At 49.5% G+C, this 15,330-nt stretch overlaps 1 protein-coding gene and 1 pseudogene across 1 annotated transcript in view; both read left to right on the top strand.

The window, feature by feature from the left end:
* LOC139682991 (kinesin-like protein KIF2A) overlaps positions 1 to 15,330 on the top strand; it is a 97,257-nt gene that overhangs the window by 34,426 nt on the left and 47,501 nt on the right. Inside the window, exons 8-10 of the mRNA XM_071577693.1 lie at positions 12,180 to 12,268; positions 13,000 to 13,010; positions 13,096 to 13,149. Coding sequence (XP_071433794.1) covers positions 12,180 to 12,268; positions 13,000 to 13,010; positions 13,096 to 13,149 — 154 coding nt within the window. The remainder of the gene's footprint in view (positions 1 to 12,179; positions 12,269 to 12,999; positions 13,011 to 13,095; positions 13,150 to 15,330) is intronic.
* On the top strand, positions 14,200 to 14,869 carry LOC139683009 (rab9 effector protein with kelch motifs-like; annotated as a pseudogene).

Genomic DNA, 15,330 nt, shown 5'->3' with positions numbered 1-15,330 from the left:
TTATCTCTGGAGAGCCTGGTTTCAGTCCCTTCCCCCTTCAAACCAAGTTTAAAGCCCTCCTAACCAGCCCTGCCAACTTATGGGCTACAGTTCTTTTGCCCTTCCTAGATAGATGAAACCCATCTGGTTTGAGGAGACTGGGCAACATGGACTTTGCCCCATGATCAAAAAAAACAAAATTTTGATGGTATCACCAGTCCCTAAGCCACCTATTGGTAAGCTGGGCTTTCCTTATACCTCTCCTCAGTTATCTCCCCATTCATCCTGGCTAGCACAGGAACTGAGGCAATTACTACCTGTGTTCCTGTCCCATGAAGTGATCGGGCCATTGCCTTAAAATCTTTTTTAATTACCCTGGTACTTCTTTCACTGATGTCATCACTTCCAACCTGGTCAACCAACAGCAGGTAATAGTCTGAGCTTAGGAAGTCTCTTAGTAATATCCCTCACCCTGGCCCCAGGAAGACAGCAAACCTCCCTGTGGGATGGGTCTGGCCGACATATAGGGCCCTCAGTTCCCCTCAAAAAGGAGTCACCGATTACAACAACCCTTCTCTTTTTCCTTGTATCTGTAGTTGTAATCCGTCTGGCAGGTGGGGGTAACCAGAAGACCTTGTAGACAGATCTTCCTCCTGACTTTCCTCCATCAGACTTTCTGAGTCCAGGGCCATATACCTGTTTTTTAAGGGCACCCCGGTAGGTGAAAGGGGTCGAGAGGGGTTTTTTTTGCCTCTACAACCAGGTACCTGTTTCCATTCCTCCCCATCCATATGATCTGTTCTATCTGCCTGATGGCAGGAAGGGCTGGGCTTCACCACCTCCTGCTGGGCTTCCTTAGGAGTCGAAAGGGTGTAACTCCCCGAGTCAATTTCCCTTTCACTCTCCCTTATGCTTCTGAGCCTATCCACCTCTTCCTTTAGCTCTGCCACCAGACACAGCAAATCATTCACCTGCTCACGTTGCATGCAGGTGCTTCTCACACTGTCCTCCAGTAGCAGTTCCAGGTTCAAACAGTCTGTGCAGCCAGAGGTCTGAGTGGCTGCATCCTTTTTAGAGGATTCTGGCTGTGTTGACACACCTTTACTGGTAACAGGAGCAACAGCTTTCATTTTTTTGGAAGCCATGAGTGCCTTGAGTTCTGGGTAAAAGGAAAAAAAAAAGCCCACAAAACACCTAGGCTTGTGCCATGCCTGCGCAAACTGACGTGCCACACCCTCACTGACGTGATGCACTCTAGGTCACTTGCGCTCCCCAGAGATGTTTTTTAAACCCTTCAGAACCCACTGCTAATGAGCAAGCCCCGCCTCTCTCTCACCTGATAACAGTTGGAGGAGCAGCAGCCAAACCCTAGCAGGAAATGAGCAGAGCACCTCCATTCCCTCCCTTATCAAGCCCTCTCAATCCCCTGCTAACGAATAATCCACACCTCTGACTCACCTAATAACAGTTGGAGGAGCAGCAGCCACCAAACCCTAGCAGGAAATATAGCTTTCCCTTTATTATTGCAATAACAACACATCAAAAATTATATCTTTACCCTTTCATGTTCTGTATTTTGAAATGCTGTAAGGTGTTCAAGCAATTTAGTAGAAATCAAGTGCGCAAATCAATTTCTGTCAGTCTCTCAAACACAGAATTATCCCAAAGTCTTTAGGTGTTCTCATTGCTAATCATTCTGTGGATTGACTTTGCAGGAAGTAGGTCTTCACATTGACATTTTATGATTTTATTTCAGTGACATATATTTATAACTGAGAAATTATATAATTGTGGAAGGTTTCAGAGACACTATTTCAAAATTTTATCAGCAAGGAATACAGATTGACATAACAAATAGCTGGGAGCAGGTAAATGTCTTACTCCAAACAATTGTTTAAGAAAAAACAGTTTTTGGCTGTTTTAACTAAAGGGCTTTGCTGCAAAAAATTGCCTTTATATACATATTTTCTCCTCTATTCCTTATTTCTTCTCTGTGATTACTGCAGAATAATTGCATTTTAAAATTACATTATAAATTGATTATATTGAATGCATATTTCTGTTGGTGGGTAATGTCATGGAATAGTGTAAAGCAAAATATATGCAGGTATTCCCCTAAAGAATGGCAAAGCAGTGCAAAGGATTCAGAGGTTTATTTCAGAGGCAAGAATGGTGAAAACTTATAGATCCTAATGGCACTGTACAGGCAGCACAGGGCCTCAGAGCAAAGGCAAGGCTTTAGTTTGTTTCTCGGGCTTTATCACCTCTCCTCCCCCTCAGCTCTTCCATTGGCTGCTAAGGCCTTGCAGCACATCTGTGCCCAGGGAGTAACCTTCTGTGGGAATGCATGCAGAGAAACATCCCAAAACTGTGTCTGGAAAAGATGACTCGTTCCAGGCAGGAAAGCTTCCTTAGCAAAAACTAACTGCCTCCTCAGTAGCAATATCTTCCAGGAAAGAGCTATTTACCCCTGCATTTCCCCCGCCTCACTAAGGAAGGCTGCTACACCTGAACCAAAAATACAGAACACAGCAGTGTGGAAAGGCAAATGGCACAGCACACATGAAAGAGAGAAACATGTAATGCAAGAGGCAAATGTCCCAGTCCTTCAGCTGCAATATGAAACCTGCCAGCCAGCAGGGCATCACCAACAAGGTGCTGTAGTCGTCACATGGAGTCCCGCTGTTGTCAAGGCCCTTCTGAATGCAGCTGGGTCGGCAGTCATGAATAAGTAGCATAGGCCACCAGGCTCAAACAGCATGTGCAGCATAGCAGCAACCAGACTGGGAAAGTTTCCAGGTGCAAACACATTGCAGGTACTCTGTATCTACTATGCGTAAAGCAGAAATGTATTATACCCAAGTACACACATGCTAATTCTACAAGGATACATCTAAAGCTGGTAGCTCAGGATGGGGTAACCGCCCACCCAGACCAGTGAGGCACAAACCGTTCCAGAGGAGCTGGATGTCAATCGAAGCAAGCCCAAAATCCAAAAACACAGGTCCAGTGCCTCCTCTCTGGGAGAAGGCCTTGGGGGTTGTGAAAAACACCTGAAACACAGCAACTCGAAAAGCTGCTGTTAGTAAACAATGCAGCAGAAGTACTCCTGATGGCAAGTTGTGGTCCATTGGCCACCACCCCCTGAACAGGAAGGGGGGGGGGGGGGGGGAAACACGTGTTTCAAGGCAGGCACCTGCCAGGCCGCAAACAACCCACCAACACCCTCCCCCAACATCTCCAAGGGTCACCACATAATCCCTTCCAGTACACTCAGGGACAAGTCAGCAGATGCAAGGAAAACAGGCCTGCAAATGCACAAAGGCCCTTACCATAGTTTGTCCCACTGCCAAACAGCTCCCCCGTTGGCAAGGTCGCGCAGGCAGCTCAGCAAGTCTGTCAAAGGTGGAGCAGAAGCTCCCCAGCACCCCAGAAAGATGCAGAAATCAGCAAGGTCCTGCACCTGTCCTGAATCAAATACCCCCTCCCTGCCATGCAGTGAGGTAAACTCACCTGATATCTTAGTCAAAAACAGAGGACCATGTAGTCATGAAAGCCTCAGGCTACCAGCCCCTTGACCGAAATGCAAAACCCGAAGATAACCATCTTTTCCTCATTAGCACTTGAAACAAAGCCGTCCAGGGGGCGATGCACACCAGAAAGACAAATAACCCAGCAGAGCTGGCCGTCCCCCCCCCCCCCCCTCCTCCCCCTTGTGCCGGCCTTCGCCAGGAAACACAGCTCCAAGCGACTGAGGGGGAAGGATGGTGGGGAGACAAGGTGGTGGCGGCGGAAGGGGGGGGCGGGGGGGGGCAAACCTCTTCGCAAACCGCCGCCAGCAGCAAAACTCCCCAAACGCAACAGCCCCATCCTCTGCCCGGCGAAAGCCAGCCAGCACGGAGCCCCCAAGCCCCAGCCCCCGAGCATTTAAAAACTGTTTCAATGGTCCTGGGAAATACAACCCAGCAACCTCCACCTCCCTGGCCGGAAAAACACAGCAAAGTCAGGGCAGGGTCCACACCCAGCCAGTGCCCACTGGCCCAGGCTCAAAGTCAACTGTGGAGTCCAAAGACCCTTTCAAAATACTTCTCCCTTGCCTTTCAGGACCCATAGAGGGACCCGTGCTAAGAGCAGACACTTGGGAAGGTGGGGTTATACCTGTACCTTGCTCTGCTAGCCATGTATCAGCTAGGGGGGACACCATGACCCGTTGCACCTCCTGGCTGTGCTGTTTGTGGGCTGCCAACACAGCTACAAGCACTGTGCACAGTTCATATAATCGAGTTGCTCTTCCAGAGCCAACACTTGGCCCTGCAAAGCCATAATCTCCCAGTCAAGCATTCTGAGTCCAGTCAGCAGAGCCACCAGCTGAGCCCCACAGCAGTGTACACAGAACTGCCTCAGTCGTTTGTGGGCCAGTTTCTGTCACAGACCTCACTTCAAGCCAGGCTTCCAGAGGAATCATCATGGCAAAAAAGGTGGCCACAGAGGCACAAGGGTCATTCTCAGGCCATCTGCCAGCACGAGGAACCACCAACACAGCTTCCCCAGTCCTCGACCTTTTCCACAAGAACTGCATTTGGGGAACGAGCTGAGCTATGCCGGAATGTAAAGCAAAATATATGCAGGTATTCCCCCAAAGAGTGGCAAACCAGTGGAAAGGTTTCAAAGGTTTATTTCAGACACAAGAATGCTGAAAACTTATAGATCCTAACAGCACTGTACGGGCAGCACCGAGTCTCAGAGCAAAGGCAGGTGTCCTAGTTGAGCAGGAGGGACCAGTTGACACTGTTTGGGGGTGATCAAAGCTGTGTATTCTACCCCCTCTATTCGTTCCCCAAGGTCAATGGGCCATTAGCAGCAGCTGCCCAGGGAGTCATTATCACCTTCACACTCAGCCTGAGGGGGCGGAGCTGCTAATGGGCCATCAATAGCTCAATAACCCCTGGCTCCTAGAGTTAATCACCCATTGTGTGAGTCCCCGCCCAGGGGGAGGGACTGGGTGCTCCCTGAGGGTACATAAGTGGTGGGTAAGAAGACTTTGGTAACTTCACGTCAGATCCAGAGGAGCAGCAGGACCTCAACAGGAGGAGATCACTGCTCTCGCCCAGACCATAGCCCTCGCCTGCACCAACAGGTTTTTCATTTCCTTTTGCTCTGGACTTGGGGGAGCCACAGGGGTCTCAGCACAAGGGTAAACAAACCCCCTTGGGTTTGTGCCCCAGGACACTGGGTTATACTGCTGGGTTTTTGTGAGTTGAAATCAATTTCCCTTTTGTGTCAGTGTTTTTATTGTAATATTATTATTAAATTTTAGGTCTGACTTATAATCTCTCTCTCGTGGTGAGTTCATTTCCTCTGCTGGTTCGCCTTTAAACCAGCACATCTTTTGGCGCCCAACGTGGGGCCACGAGAGAGAAGTCAGAATTACAATTTTATTTTGTGTGTTTGGATACAGAAACTCCCTCACTACCATGTTGCTTGATGTATTCATGTGGATGGTGTATCTGGGCCTGTTCATATTTCGACACATGGGGAACCATGTGCCTATTTTGATGCTCTCTTTAATACCAGGGAGAAGGATCAAAATTGCTTTATTAATATACTATGTTTATGTTGTCATAACATCAGAAGCAATGAATTTCATTGTGAATGTATATTCAGTCGGGTGTGCCTGTCCTGGTTTGGGTTGTTACCTCTGGGGTCTCAATAAAAATAGCACCCAGCCTGTGGGGAAAACAGGCGGAGATGGTCACTTCCACCTTTTCACCTCTGCTACAATAATCATTGAAAATATTGAGCTTCCTTTTGATGTTAGGGACAGCATAATCCTACTGTTAGTGCTCTTAGTGTTGCTTTGTCTCCTCTGTACTGTATACACCATGTTTAGGGTCAGAACTGGGCTTTCTAAGGAGGCTTGCTGGAAGCCTGCCCTGGGAGCGGATGATGTTGAGTGGCACGGAAAGTGGGAAGATATGGGCCAGTATTTGGAGACCTTCTCTCCTCAAATGATCTGGAAATTCACCCCAGAACAACTGCAGGACCCTGCCAAAATGCTAAGCTATGTGAAAGGAAGATGCTCTGGCAGTCCCAGAGATGTGCAGCTCACAGCAACCTGCTGGGCCCTGGCCACTGCCTACCGCACACTGCTTGGTGTGGTACAGCATCGTCAGGAGGAGGAGAAAAAAAGCAAATTCACAGGCACCATGTCCACCCAGACCACGGCTGAGCCAGAGAGGAAAAGCGATACATCAACCAGCACTATGTCCATCGAAACCGTGGCTGAACCAGAGAGGAAAAGAGATACATCAACCAGCACCATGTCCACCCAAACCATGGCTGAGCCAGAGAGGAAAGGAGATAAATCAACCAGCACCATGTCCACACAAACCATGGAGGAGCCAGAAGGACAACAGAAACTGATAGCAGTTGCCCCTGTCCAGAAAAGAAAATCAAAGACCAAATCAGTTCGTATAGTGAATGACGAGGAAGAGTCAGGACCTTCACCTCAAGCAGAAGAAACGGAGCCAGAAATAATCACCCAGTCCCTATCCCTGGGAGAGTTGCGTGAGCTCCGGAGAGAGTTCACACGACAGGCAAATGAGTCCATCTTGACCGGGCTACTTCGAATCTGGGATGCTGCAGCCAATGATACAATTCTAGATGGGAGTGAGGCAAGGCAGCTGGGATCCCTGTCTTGAGATGTGGTCATTGATGAAGGCATTGGAAAGAGACAGGAAACTCTCAGCCTCTAGCGGCGACTGTTGTCAAGCGTGAGAGAGAGATATCTTTGTAAGGAGGACCTCCACGTACAGCAAGGACAGTGGAACACGATGGAACAAGGTATCCGGTGCTTAAGGGAATTAGCCGTACTGGAGATAATCTTATCAGAGGATGAAAGATTCCCTAAAAGTCCAGATGGTGTCCAGTGCACATCCCAGATGTGGTTAAAATTTGCATGACTTGGGCCAGAAATGTATTCCCGCTACCTTGCAACATTGCAGTGGAGAGAGGGAGAGGACAAGGTGGGCGCACTCGTCAGCAAACTCAGGATTTATGAAGACACTGTCACTGCTCCATTACGAGCCCACGTCTCAGCTGTGGAAACAAAACTGGCTGAACTGGAAGAGAAGATTAAGGAAGGACTCTTCCATATCTCTCCAGAAGAAACGAGAGTCTCTGCCATCAGAAGCAGACGTCTTCCGGCTAAGGAGAAAGGGTACACTCCACGCGGCAATCTGTGGTTTTACCTCCATGAGCATGGAGAAGATATGAGGAAGTGGGATGGAAAACCCACCTCTTCCTTAGCAGCTCGGGTACGTGAATTGCAAAGAGGCACAACTAACACAGGGAATTCTTCAAGGTTGAAGGCTGCTCCGGTCTCTCGTGGGCAAGGCTCCAGACAGTATAGGAATGATGATGTTATGCCCGATCCTCTTGAAGGAACCTCCCGGTCATATTCACAGGGAGAGCGCAGTGAATACCATGACCAGAACTAGGGGGGCCCTGCCTCTAGCCAGGTAGAGGAGAGGGACAATCGGGTTTATTGGACTGTGTGGATTCGGTGTCTTGGCACATCAGACCCACAGAAATACAAAGCTTTAGTGGACACTGGTGCACAATGCACGTTGATGCCATCGAGATACGTTGGGGCAGAATCCATCTCTATTTCTGGGGTGACAGGGGGATCCCAACAGCTGACTGTACTGGAAGCTGAAGTCAGCTTGACAAGGAAGGAATGGCATAGACACCCCATTGTGACTGGTCCAGAAGCCCCGTGCATCCTTGGCATAGACTACCTGAGGAATGGGTATTTCAAAGACCCAAAGGGACTGCGTTGGGCCTTTGGCATAGCTGCTGTGGAGACAGAAAAAATCAGACAGCTGAGCACCTTGCCTGGCCTCTCAGAGGACCCTTCCGCTGTGGGACTGCTGAAAGTTGAAGAACAATTGGTACCGCTGGCCACAGCCACAGTGCACCGTCGGCAATACCGCACTGACCGAGACTCTGTGACCCCCATACACAAGATGATTCGTGAGCTGGAGAGCCAAGGAGTGGTCAGCAAGACTCACTCTCCCTTTAATAGCCCCATATGGCCAGTCCATAGGTCCAGTGGAGAGTGGAGGCTGACGGTGGATTACTGTGGTCTCAATGAGGTCACACCCCTCCTGAGTGCCGCTGTGCCGGACATGCTGGAGCTTCAGTATGAGCTGGAGTCCAAGGCAGCCAAGTGGTATGCCACCATCGACATTGCCAATGCCTTTTTCTCCATTCCGTTGGCAGCAGAGTGCAGGCCGCAGTTCGTTTTCACCTGGAAGGGGGTGCAGTACACCTGGAATCGACTGCCCCAGGGGTGGAAACACAGTCCCACCATTTGCCATGGACTGATCCAGACTGCACTGGAAAGGGTGAGGCTCCAGAACATCTACAGTACATCGATGATATCATTGTATGGGGGAACACAGCAGGGGAAGTTTTTGAGAAAGGAAAGAAGATAATCCAGATTCTTCTAAGAGCTGGTTTTGCCATTAAATGAAGTAAGATCAAGGGACCTGCTCAGGAAATTCAGTTCCTAGGAGTGAAGTGGCAAGACGGGCGTCGCCAGATTCCAACAGAGGTGATCAACAAAATAGCACCTATGTCCCCACCGACCAGCAAGAAGGAAACTCAGGCTTTCCTAGGCGCCGTGGGCTTTTGGAGGATGCATATCCCTGAGTACAGTCAGATTGTAAGCCCTCTCTACCTTGTGACACGGAAGAAAAATGATTTCCAGTGGGGCCCTGAACAACAACAAGCCTTTGAGCAGATTAAACAGGAGATTACCCATGCAGTAGCCCTTGGGCCAGTCAGGACAGGACAGGATGTGAAGAATGTGCTCTACACTGCAGCCGGGGAGAACCGCCCATCCTGGAGCCTCTGGCAGAAAGTACCTGGGGAGACTCAAGGACGACCGCTGGGATTCTGGAGTCGGGGCTACAAAGGATCTGAAGCCAGTTATACCCCAACTGAGAAAGAGATCCTGGCAGCTTATGAAGGAGTTCGAGCTGCCTCAGAAGTGATTGGCACTGAGGCACAGCTCATCCTGGCACCCTGACTACCAGTGTTGGGCTGGATGTTCAAAGGAAAAGCTCCTTCTGCCCATCACGCCATGGATGCCACATGGAGTAAGTGGATCGCTCTGATCACGCAGCGATCCCGGATAGGGAATCCTAATTGCCCTGGGATTTTGGAAATCATCACTAACTGGCCGGAAGGTGAGAGTTTCGGATTGTCCTCTGAAGAAGAAGAGGAGCAGGTGACACGAGCTGAGGAGGCCCCACCATATAACCAGCTGCCAGAAGAGGAGAAGCAATATGCTCTCTTCACAGATAGCTCTTGCCGCATTTTAGGGACCAGCCGGAAATGGAAAGCAGCTGTATGGAGTCCTACACGGCAAGTTGCAGAAGTGACTGAAGGACAGGGTGGATCAAGTCAGGTTGCAGAGCTGAAAGCTGTTCAGCTGGCCTTGGATATCGCTGAACGAGAGAAGTGGCCAAGACTCTACCTTTACACTGACTCGTGGATGGTGGCCAATGCTTTGTGGGGATGGCTGAAGCGTTGGAGAAAGGCCGGCTGGCAGCGCAAAGGGAAACCCATCTGGGCGGCTGAGATGTGGCAGGACATCGCTGCCCGGGTAGAGAAGCTGAGTGTGAAGGTCCGTCACGTAGATGCTCATGTACCCAAGAGCCGGGCTAATGAGGAGCATTGTAACAACGAGCAGGTGGATCGAGCTGCCAGGATTAAAGTCTCTCAGGTAGATCTGGATTGGCAGCACAAGGGAGAATTGTTTCTAGCCCGATGGGCCACTGATGCCTCTGGTCATCAGGGCAGAGATGCGACATACAGATGGGCTCGTGACCGAGGGGTGGATCTAACCATGGACAGTGTCTCACAGGTTATCCATGATGGTGACACATGTGCTGCCATGAAGCAGGCCAAGTGGGTGAGGCCTCTCTGGTATGGTGGACGGTGGTCGAAATACAGGTATGGGGAAGCCTGGCAAGTTGACTACATCACACTTCCCCAAACACACCAAGGCAAGCGCTATGTGCTGACCATGGTAGAGGCAACCACTGGATGGCTGGAGACATACCCCGTATCTCACGCCACTGCCCGGAATACCATCCTGGGTTTTGAGAAACAAGTCTTGTGGAGACACGGCACCCCAGAGAGAATAGAGTCTGACAATGGCACCCACTTCAAGAACAGCCTCATAGACACCTGGGCCAGAGAGCATGGCATTGAGTGGGTGTATCATATCCCCTACCATGCACCAGCTGCCGGGAAAGTTGAGCGATGTAATGGACTGCTGAAAACAACCTTGAAGGCGTTGGGTGGGGGAACTTTCAAACACTGGGAGCTGCATTTGGCAAAGGCCACCTGGTTGGTCAACACCCGAGGCTCCATCAATCGAGCTGGCCCTGCCCAATTAGAACTCTTGAATACTGTAGATGGAGATAAAGACCCTGTCATCCATATGAGAGGTATGTTAGGAAAGACTGTTTGGGTTAGTCCCGCCTCAAACAAAGGCAAACCCATCCGAGGGATTGTTTTTGCTCAAGGACCTGGTTGCACTTGGTGGGTAATGCAAAAAGATGGAGAAACACGTTGTGTACCACAAGGGGACCTAATTTTGAGTGAGAAAAGTTTGTAATGTTTCATTGTATATATGTATATATAGGTAAAAGGGGAATTCAATCTGGGAATTACTAGATGGTGTAGAATAAGGGGTGGATAATGTCCTAGTTGAGCAGGAGGAACCAGTTGACACTGTTTGGGGGTGATCAAAGCTGTGTATTCTACCCCCTCTATTCATTCCCCAAGGGCAATGGGCCATTAGCAGCAGCTGCCCAGGGAGTCATTAGCACCTTCACACTCAGCCTGAGGGGGCGGGGCTGCTAGTGGGCCATCAACAGGTCAATACCCCCTGGCTCCCAGAGTTAATCACCTATTGTGTGAGTCCCCGCCCAGGGGGAGGGACTGGGTGCTCCCTGAGGGTACATAAGTGGTGGGTAAGAAGACTTTGGTAACTTCTCGTCGGATCCAGAGGAGCAGCAAGACCTCAACAGGAGGAGATCACTGCTCTTGCCCAGACCACAGCCCTCGCCTGCACCAACAGGTTTTTCATTTCCTTTTGCTCTGGACTTGGGGGAGCCACAGGGGTCTCAGCACAAGGGTAAACAAACCCCCTTGGGTTTGTGCCCCAGGACACTGGGTTATACTGCTGGGTTTTTGTGAGTTGAAATCAATTTCCCTTTTGTGTCAGTGTTTTTATTGTAATATTATTATTAAATTTTAGGTCTGACTTATAATCTCTCTCTCGTGGTGAGTTCATTTCCTCTGCTGGTTCGCCTTTAAACCAGCACAGCAGGGCTTTTGTTTATTCCTCAGGCTTTATCACCGCTCCCCCCCCCCCTCAGCTTCCTTGTTGACTGCTAAGGCCTTGCAGCACATGTGTGCCCAGGGAGTAACCTTCTGTGGAATGCATGCAGAGAAACGTCCCAAAACTGTGGGAAAGATGCCTTGTTCCAGGCAGGAAAGCTTCCTTAGTGAAAAATAGCTGCCTCCTTTGTTATAGGCATCGAGGCGATGAGCTAGAGATATCAGCATTTATTTTATTTAATAAGGAAAAAAATGAGTAATTTTATTTATTAAAAAAAGCAATAAGCGATTTCAGCAAGTGATATCAGCGTTGAGCACTTTCAGCTCAAGCATCAGTGATTTCAGCTCTTTGCGAAGGCAAGGCGATAAGCAACACAGCATTTGATATCCGATCCCGTCAGATCTCAGAAGCTAAGCAGGGTCAGCCTGGATGAAGATTGTTAACTTGGAGCCTCCTCCTTGGAATGCCGCCCCTCTTACGTTTGGGCTTAAAGTGGAGGTTAAGTTTACAATGCACAAGGCGGTGGTCTGTTTGACATGGTGCACTAGTCATCACTTGGGTATGACGGACATCGCAAACATTTCTCTGTTGGACTAAGACATGGTCGATGTGGTGCCAGTGCTTGGATCAAAGATGCATCCAGGTTTTCTTCAGGCTGTCTTTCTGCTGAAAGATAGTGTTGGTGATGGTGATCTGCTGTTCTGCGCAAAACTCTAGCAGGAGACGTTCGTTGTCATTGCAGTTTCCAACACCATGCTTGCCCAGTGCTCCTTTCTAGGCTTCAGAGTTATTTCCTACTCTGCCACTGAAGTCACCAAGGATTATGATCTTATCATCTGCAGGAACCTTTTGGGTGAGGCGGCGCAGGTCAGTGTAGAATTTGTCTTTTTCTGTCGTGGCAGCTTGGAGACTTGGGGCATATATGCTAAAAAGAACATGTTGCTTGTTGTGTAGTGGGAGGCGTAAGGAGATAATGTGATCAGAATGACCTGTCGGCAAATTTTCAAGTTTGGAGGCAATGGAGTTTTTAATCATGAAGCCAACTCCTGAAAGGTGTCTTTCTGTTTTGGGTTTGCCTGACCAGTAGAGTGTGTAGCCAGCACCATGTTCTTTAAGGCTGCCTTCCTCATGAAGATGAACTTCACTGAGAGCAGCAATGTCAATGTTGAGCTGTGACAGTTCGTGGGCAATTAAAGCAGAATGACGCTCAGGACATCCACTATCCGCCATATGGTTCTGATGTTCCAACATGCAAGTGTTAATTTGTACGCACCTTTGGAAGCAGGTGTATGCCTTTGAAATCTCTTTGTCTTTGTTTGACCGCATCAGAAGATGCCCATTGGCACCGGTTATCCAACTGCGTGGGGGGTGGAGATGAGCTTTGGTTAGGCCCCCTTTTCTAGGCCACTCTGTGTGGAGCAAGCAGTGCTCTCCTTAAAAAAGGCTGCTTGGTCATTCAGGATGCTGCCGAACCAGACTGTCATCTCTGGGGTCAGCCTCGAGCAACCAATTTCCTGAACCACCTGCATGAAGGGTTGGGTCTGCGGCTTCCAGTGCATCTTATCCTCTGCCGTTTCGACCCTCGCCTGTCACTACAGGGCTTTGCAATGTGAGTGAACCCTTCGGGCCTGCACAATGGATTTTTTAGGTGAGGCACAGTGTGTGCGGAACTGGCCTCACCCCTTACTCCTTAGGTTCATTTGCCAGGGCCTAGCAAACTTGGACGGTGACAGCGAATACCTCAGGACGTAGGTTTAGTTAGAGTATCCTTCTCTTAGATGGATGGCCTTACAGGGCTAAGCCAGCTCCATCTGCCTGGGTTTTGGAGTTAGAGTTGTCCTTCTCCTTGGTTGGTTGCCAAGGGGCTAGCGAGCCCATCCTGCCTGTGGACACACTTTGTTTGACCCTTCAGTTGTAACCTGATTCAGTTAGATATTTTTATAACCCTTGTTTGCTGGGTAGCTCGGTCTTACCCAGTGATGTTGTGCTTGTTCCAAAGTAGAATGAAAGGATGTTATAAGATCTCAGTGTTTCTGTAAACAATTGTTTCTGTCACTAAACATAATTTATTTGTAAACACGTGGAAAATTTTTTGAAAGAGAGGCTCTTACTTCCATCACCTGGTGGAGGTAACCCTCCATAAAGTTATCCTTCGCGTTTGGCGGTTTTAATGAGTAATGGTGATAAGCAGCTGAAGTAGGAGCAATAGCAACATTTATTTAAGTAAAAAATAATTCTCTAAAATAGAAAAATTATAATTTGAAAAATATTTTTCGCACATCAAATAATGATTAAGAGATAACTAGATTTTTCCATTCTGATGAGCTTGGCTGCCTGTTTTATTGAGCTTTGTCTCAGCGTAACATTGTTCTCAAAATTCAAAGACATGTGCAATGATTTTTTGGCCACCTGTCTTCTAAACTGTGCTGGTTTAAAGGTAAACCAGCAGGAGAAATGGACCCAGCTCAAGAGAGATTACAAGTCAGAGTCACAATTTACTTAAAAGATTACAATAAATACAATGATATAGAGAAAACTTGGTTTTAACCCACCAAGAACAGATGTATAACCCAGCACCCTGGGGCATGAACAGAATGGTGTTCATTAGCCTCTGTGCTGAGCGTCACATGGTCCCCCTGAGTGCAAAGTAAAAGGAAAGGAAAACCTGTAGGTGAGGATCATAGAATCATAGAATCAACTGGGTTGGAAGAGACCTCCGAGATCACCAAGTCCAACCCTTGATCCAACACCACTGTGATTACTAGATCACGGCACTAAGTTGCCGGGCTGAGGCCGTGATGGGATTGCAACCGCTGCTGGAGCTGCCACCAGGGAGGCAACCCAGGCACGGGCAATGGTACTGGCTGAGCCTGCACAGGGAGTGGCCCCGTGTGCGCATTGGACTCGGGTGCCTTGTCCTGCCTGGACGTGTCCTCCTGCTGGGCAGCACGCGTTTCATGGAGCTGGGTGAGGGCAGGGCCGGGGATGGGCCGGAGGGTGCTGGGAGGCACTGAGGCCAGTCCAACTGCCTGTCCCTGCCCACAGCTGCGCTCCGCTGGGTGCTTGCCAGCTGGCGTGGGCTTTAGACATGCTACGAACACGCCATGTTCCTGCCCGACCCCGGCCCTCTGCACCTCTGGGTGTTCAGTGGCGCCCACCCCACGGGGAACCGCAGCTGCGTCTAGGTGCTGGACCCCGAAATAGGCACATGGGAGACCCCTGTGGGGCAGGGGCTGCAGCCGCAGCCCCAGACATTCCACACATCCTTGGTAGCCATCGGGGCCCAGCTGTTCATGTTCGGGGGTGGGCACAGGGACGCAGAGCTGGTGACGGACCAGCGGTTGCACATGTTCAACACAGCCACTTTGACCTGGTCCCAGCCAGCCATTCATGGTGACCCCCCCTTCCCCTTGCCACGGACATGCTGTGGTGGCAGTTGGGACTAAACTTTACATCCATGGAGGATGATGGTCACAGTCTGGTCAAGAGCGGCAGTCGCAGTCCTGTTGAGGTTCTGGTCCTCCTCTGAATATCACGAATGGTACCTGAAGTCCCAAAACCCAAAGATTATATACACTCAGGTACAGATGGGAATGCCCAGTGCCTCCCCCAGGGTGAGGAGTTTCACAGTAGGTGATTTAACTCTGTGACTCATGGAATATTTCTGGAATCTTTGATGGTCTAGGTTGTTGTAACTGCCTATTGTGCCAGTCCCTAATGGCCCATTAGCAGACATGACCTCTCAGGCTGGGTGTGAAGGTGCTAATGCCTCCCCAGATGGCAGTTATCACAGCTGAGTCATGGGTGTGAAGAGAAACATTTCCGTGCCTAGCAGGGTTTTCTAACACAGCTTGTAGCCTGAGGTGTCAGGTGTGCCCTGGGCAGCTGCTCCAAATGATCCATTATTAACGGTTGTGCTGGTTTGAAGG

This window comes from Pithys albifrons, chromosome 26 (assembly GCF_047495875.1).
Source record: "Pithys albifrons albifrons isolate INPA30051 chromosome 26, PitAlb_v1, whole genome shotgun sequence".
NCBI classification, from domain to species: Eukaryota; Metazoa; Chordata; class Aves; order Passeriformes; family Thamnophilidae; genus Pithys; species Pithys albifrons.
The sequence above is the reverse complement of the archived record's forward strand: the minus strand, read 5'-3'. Positions and strand labels throughout refer to the sequence as shown.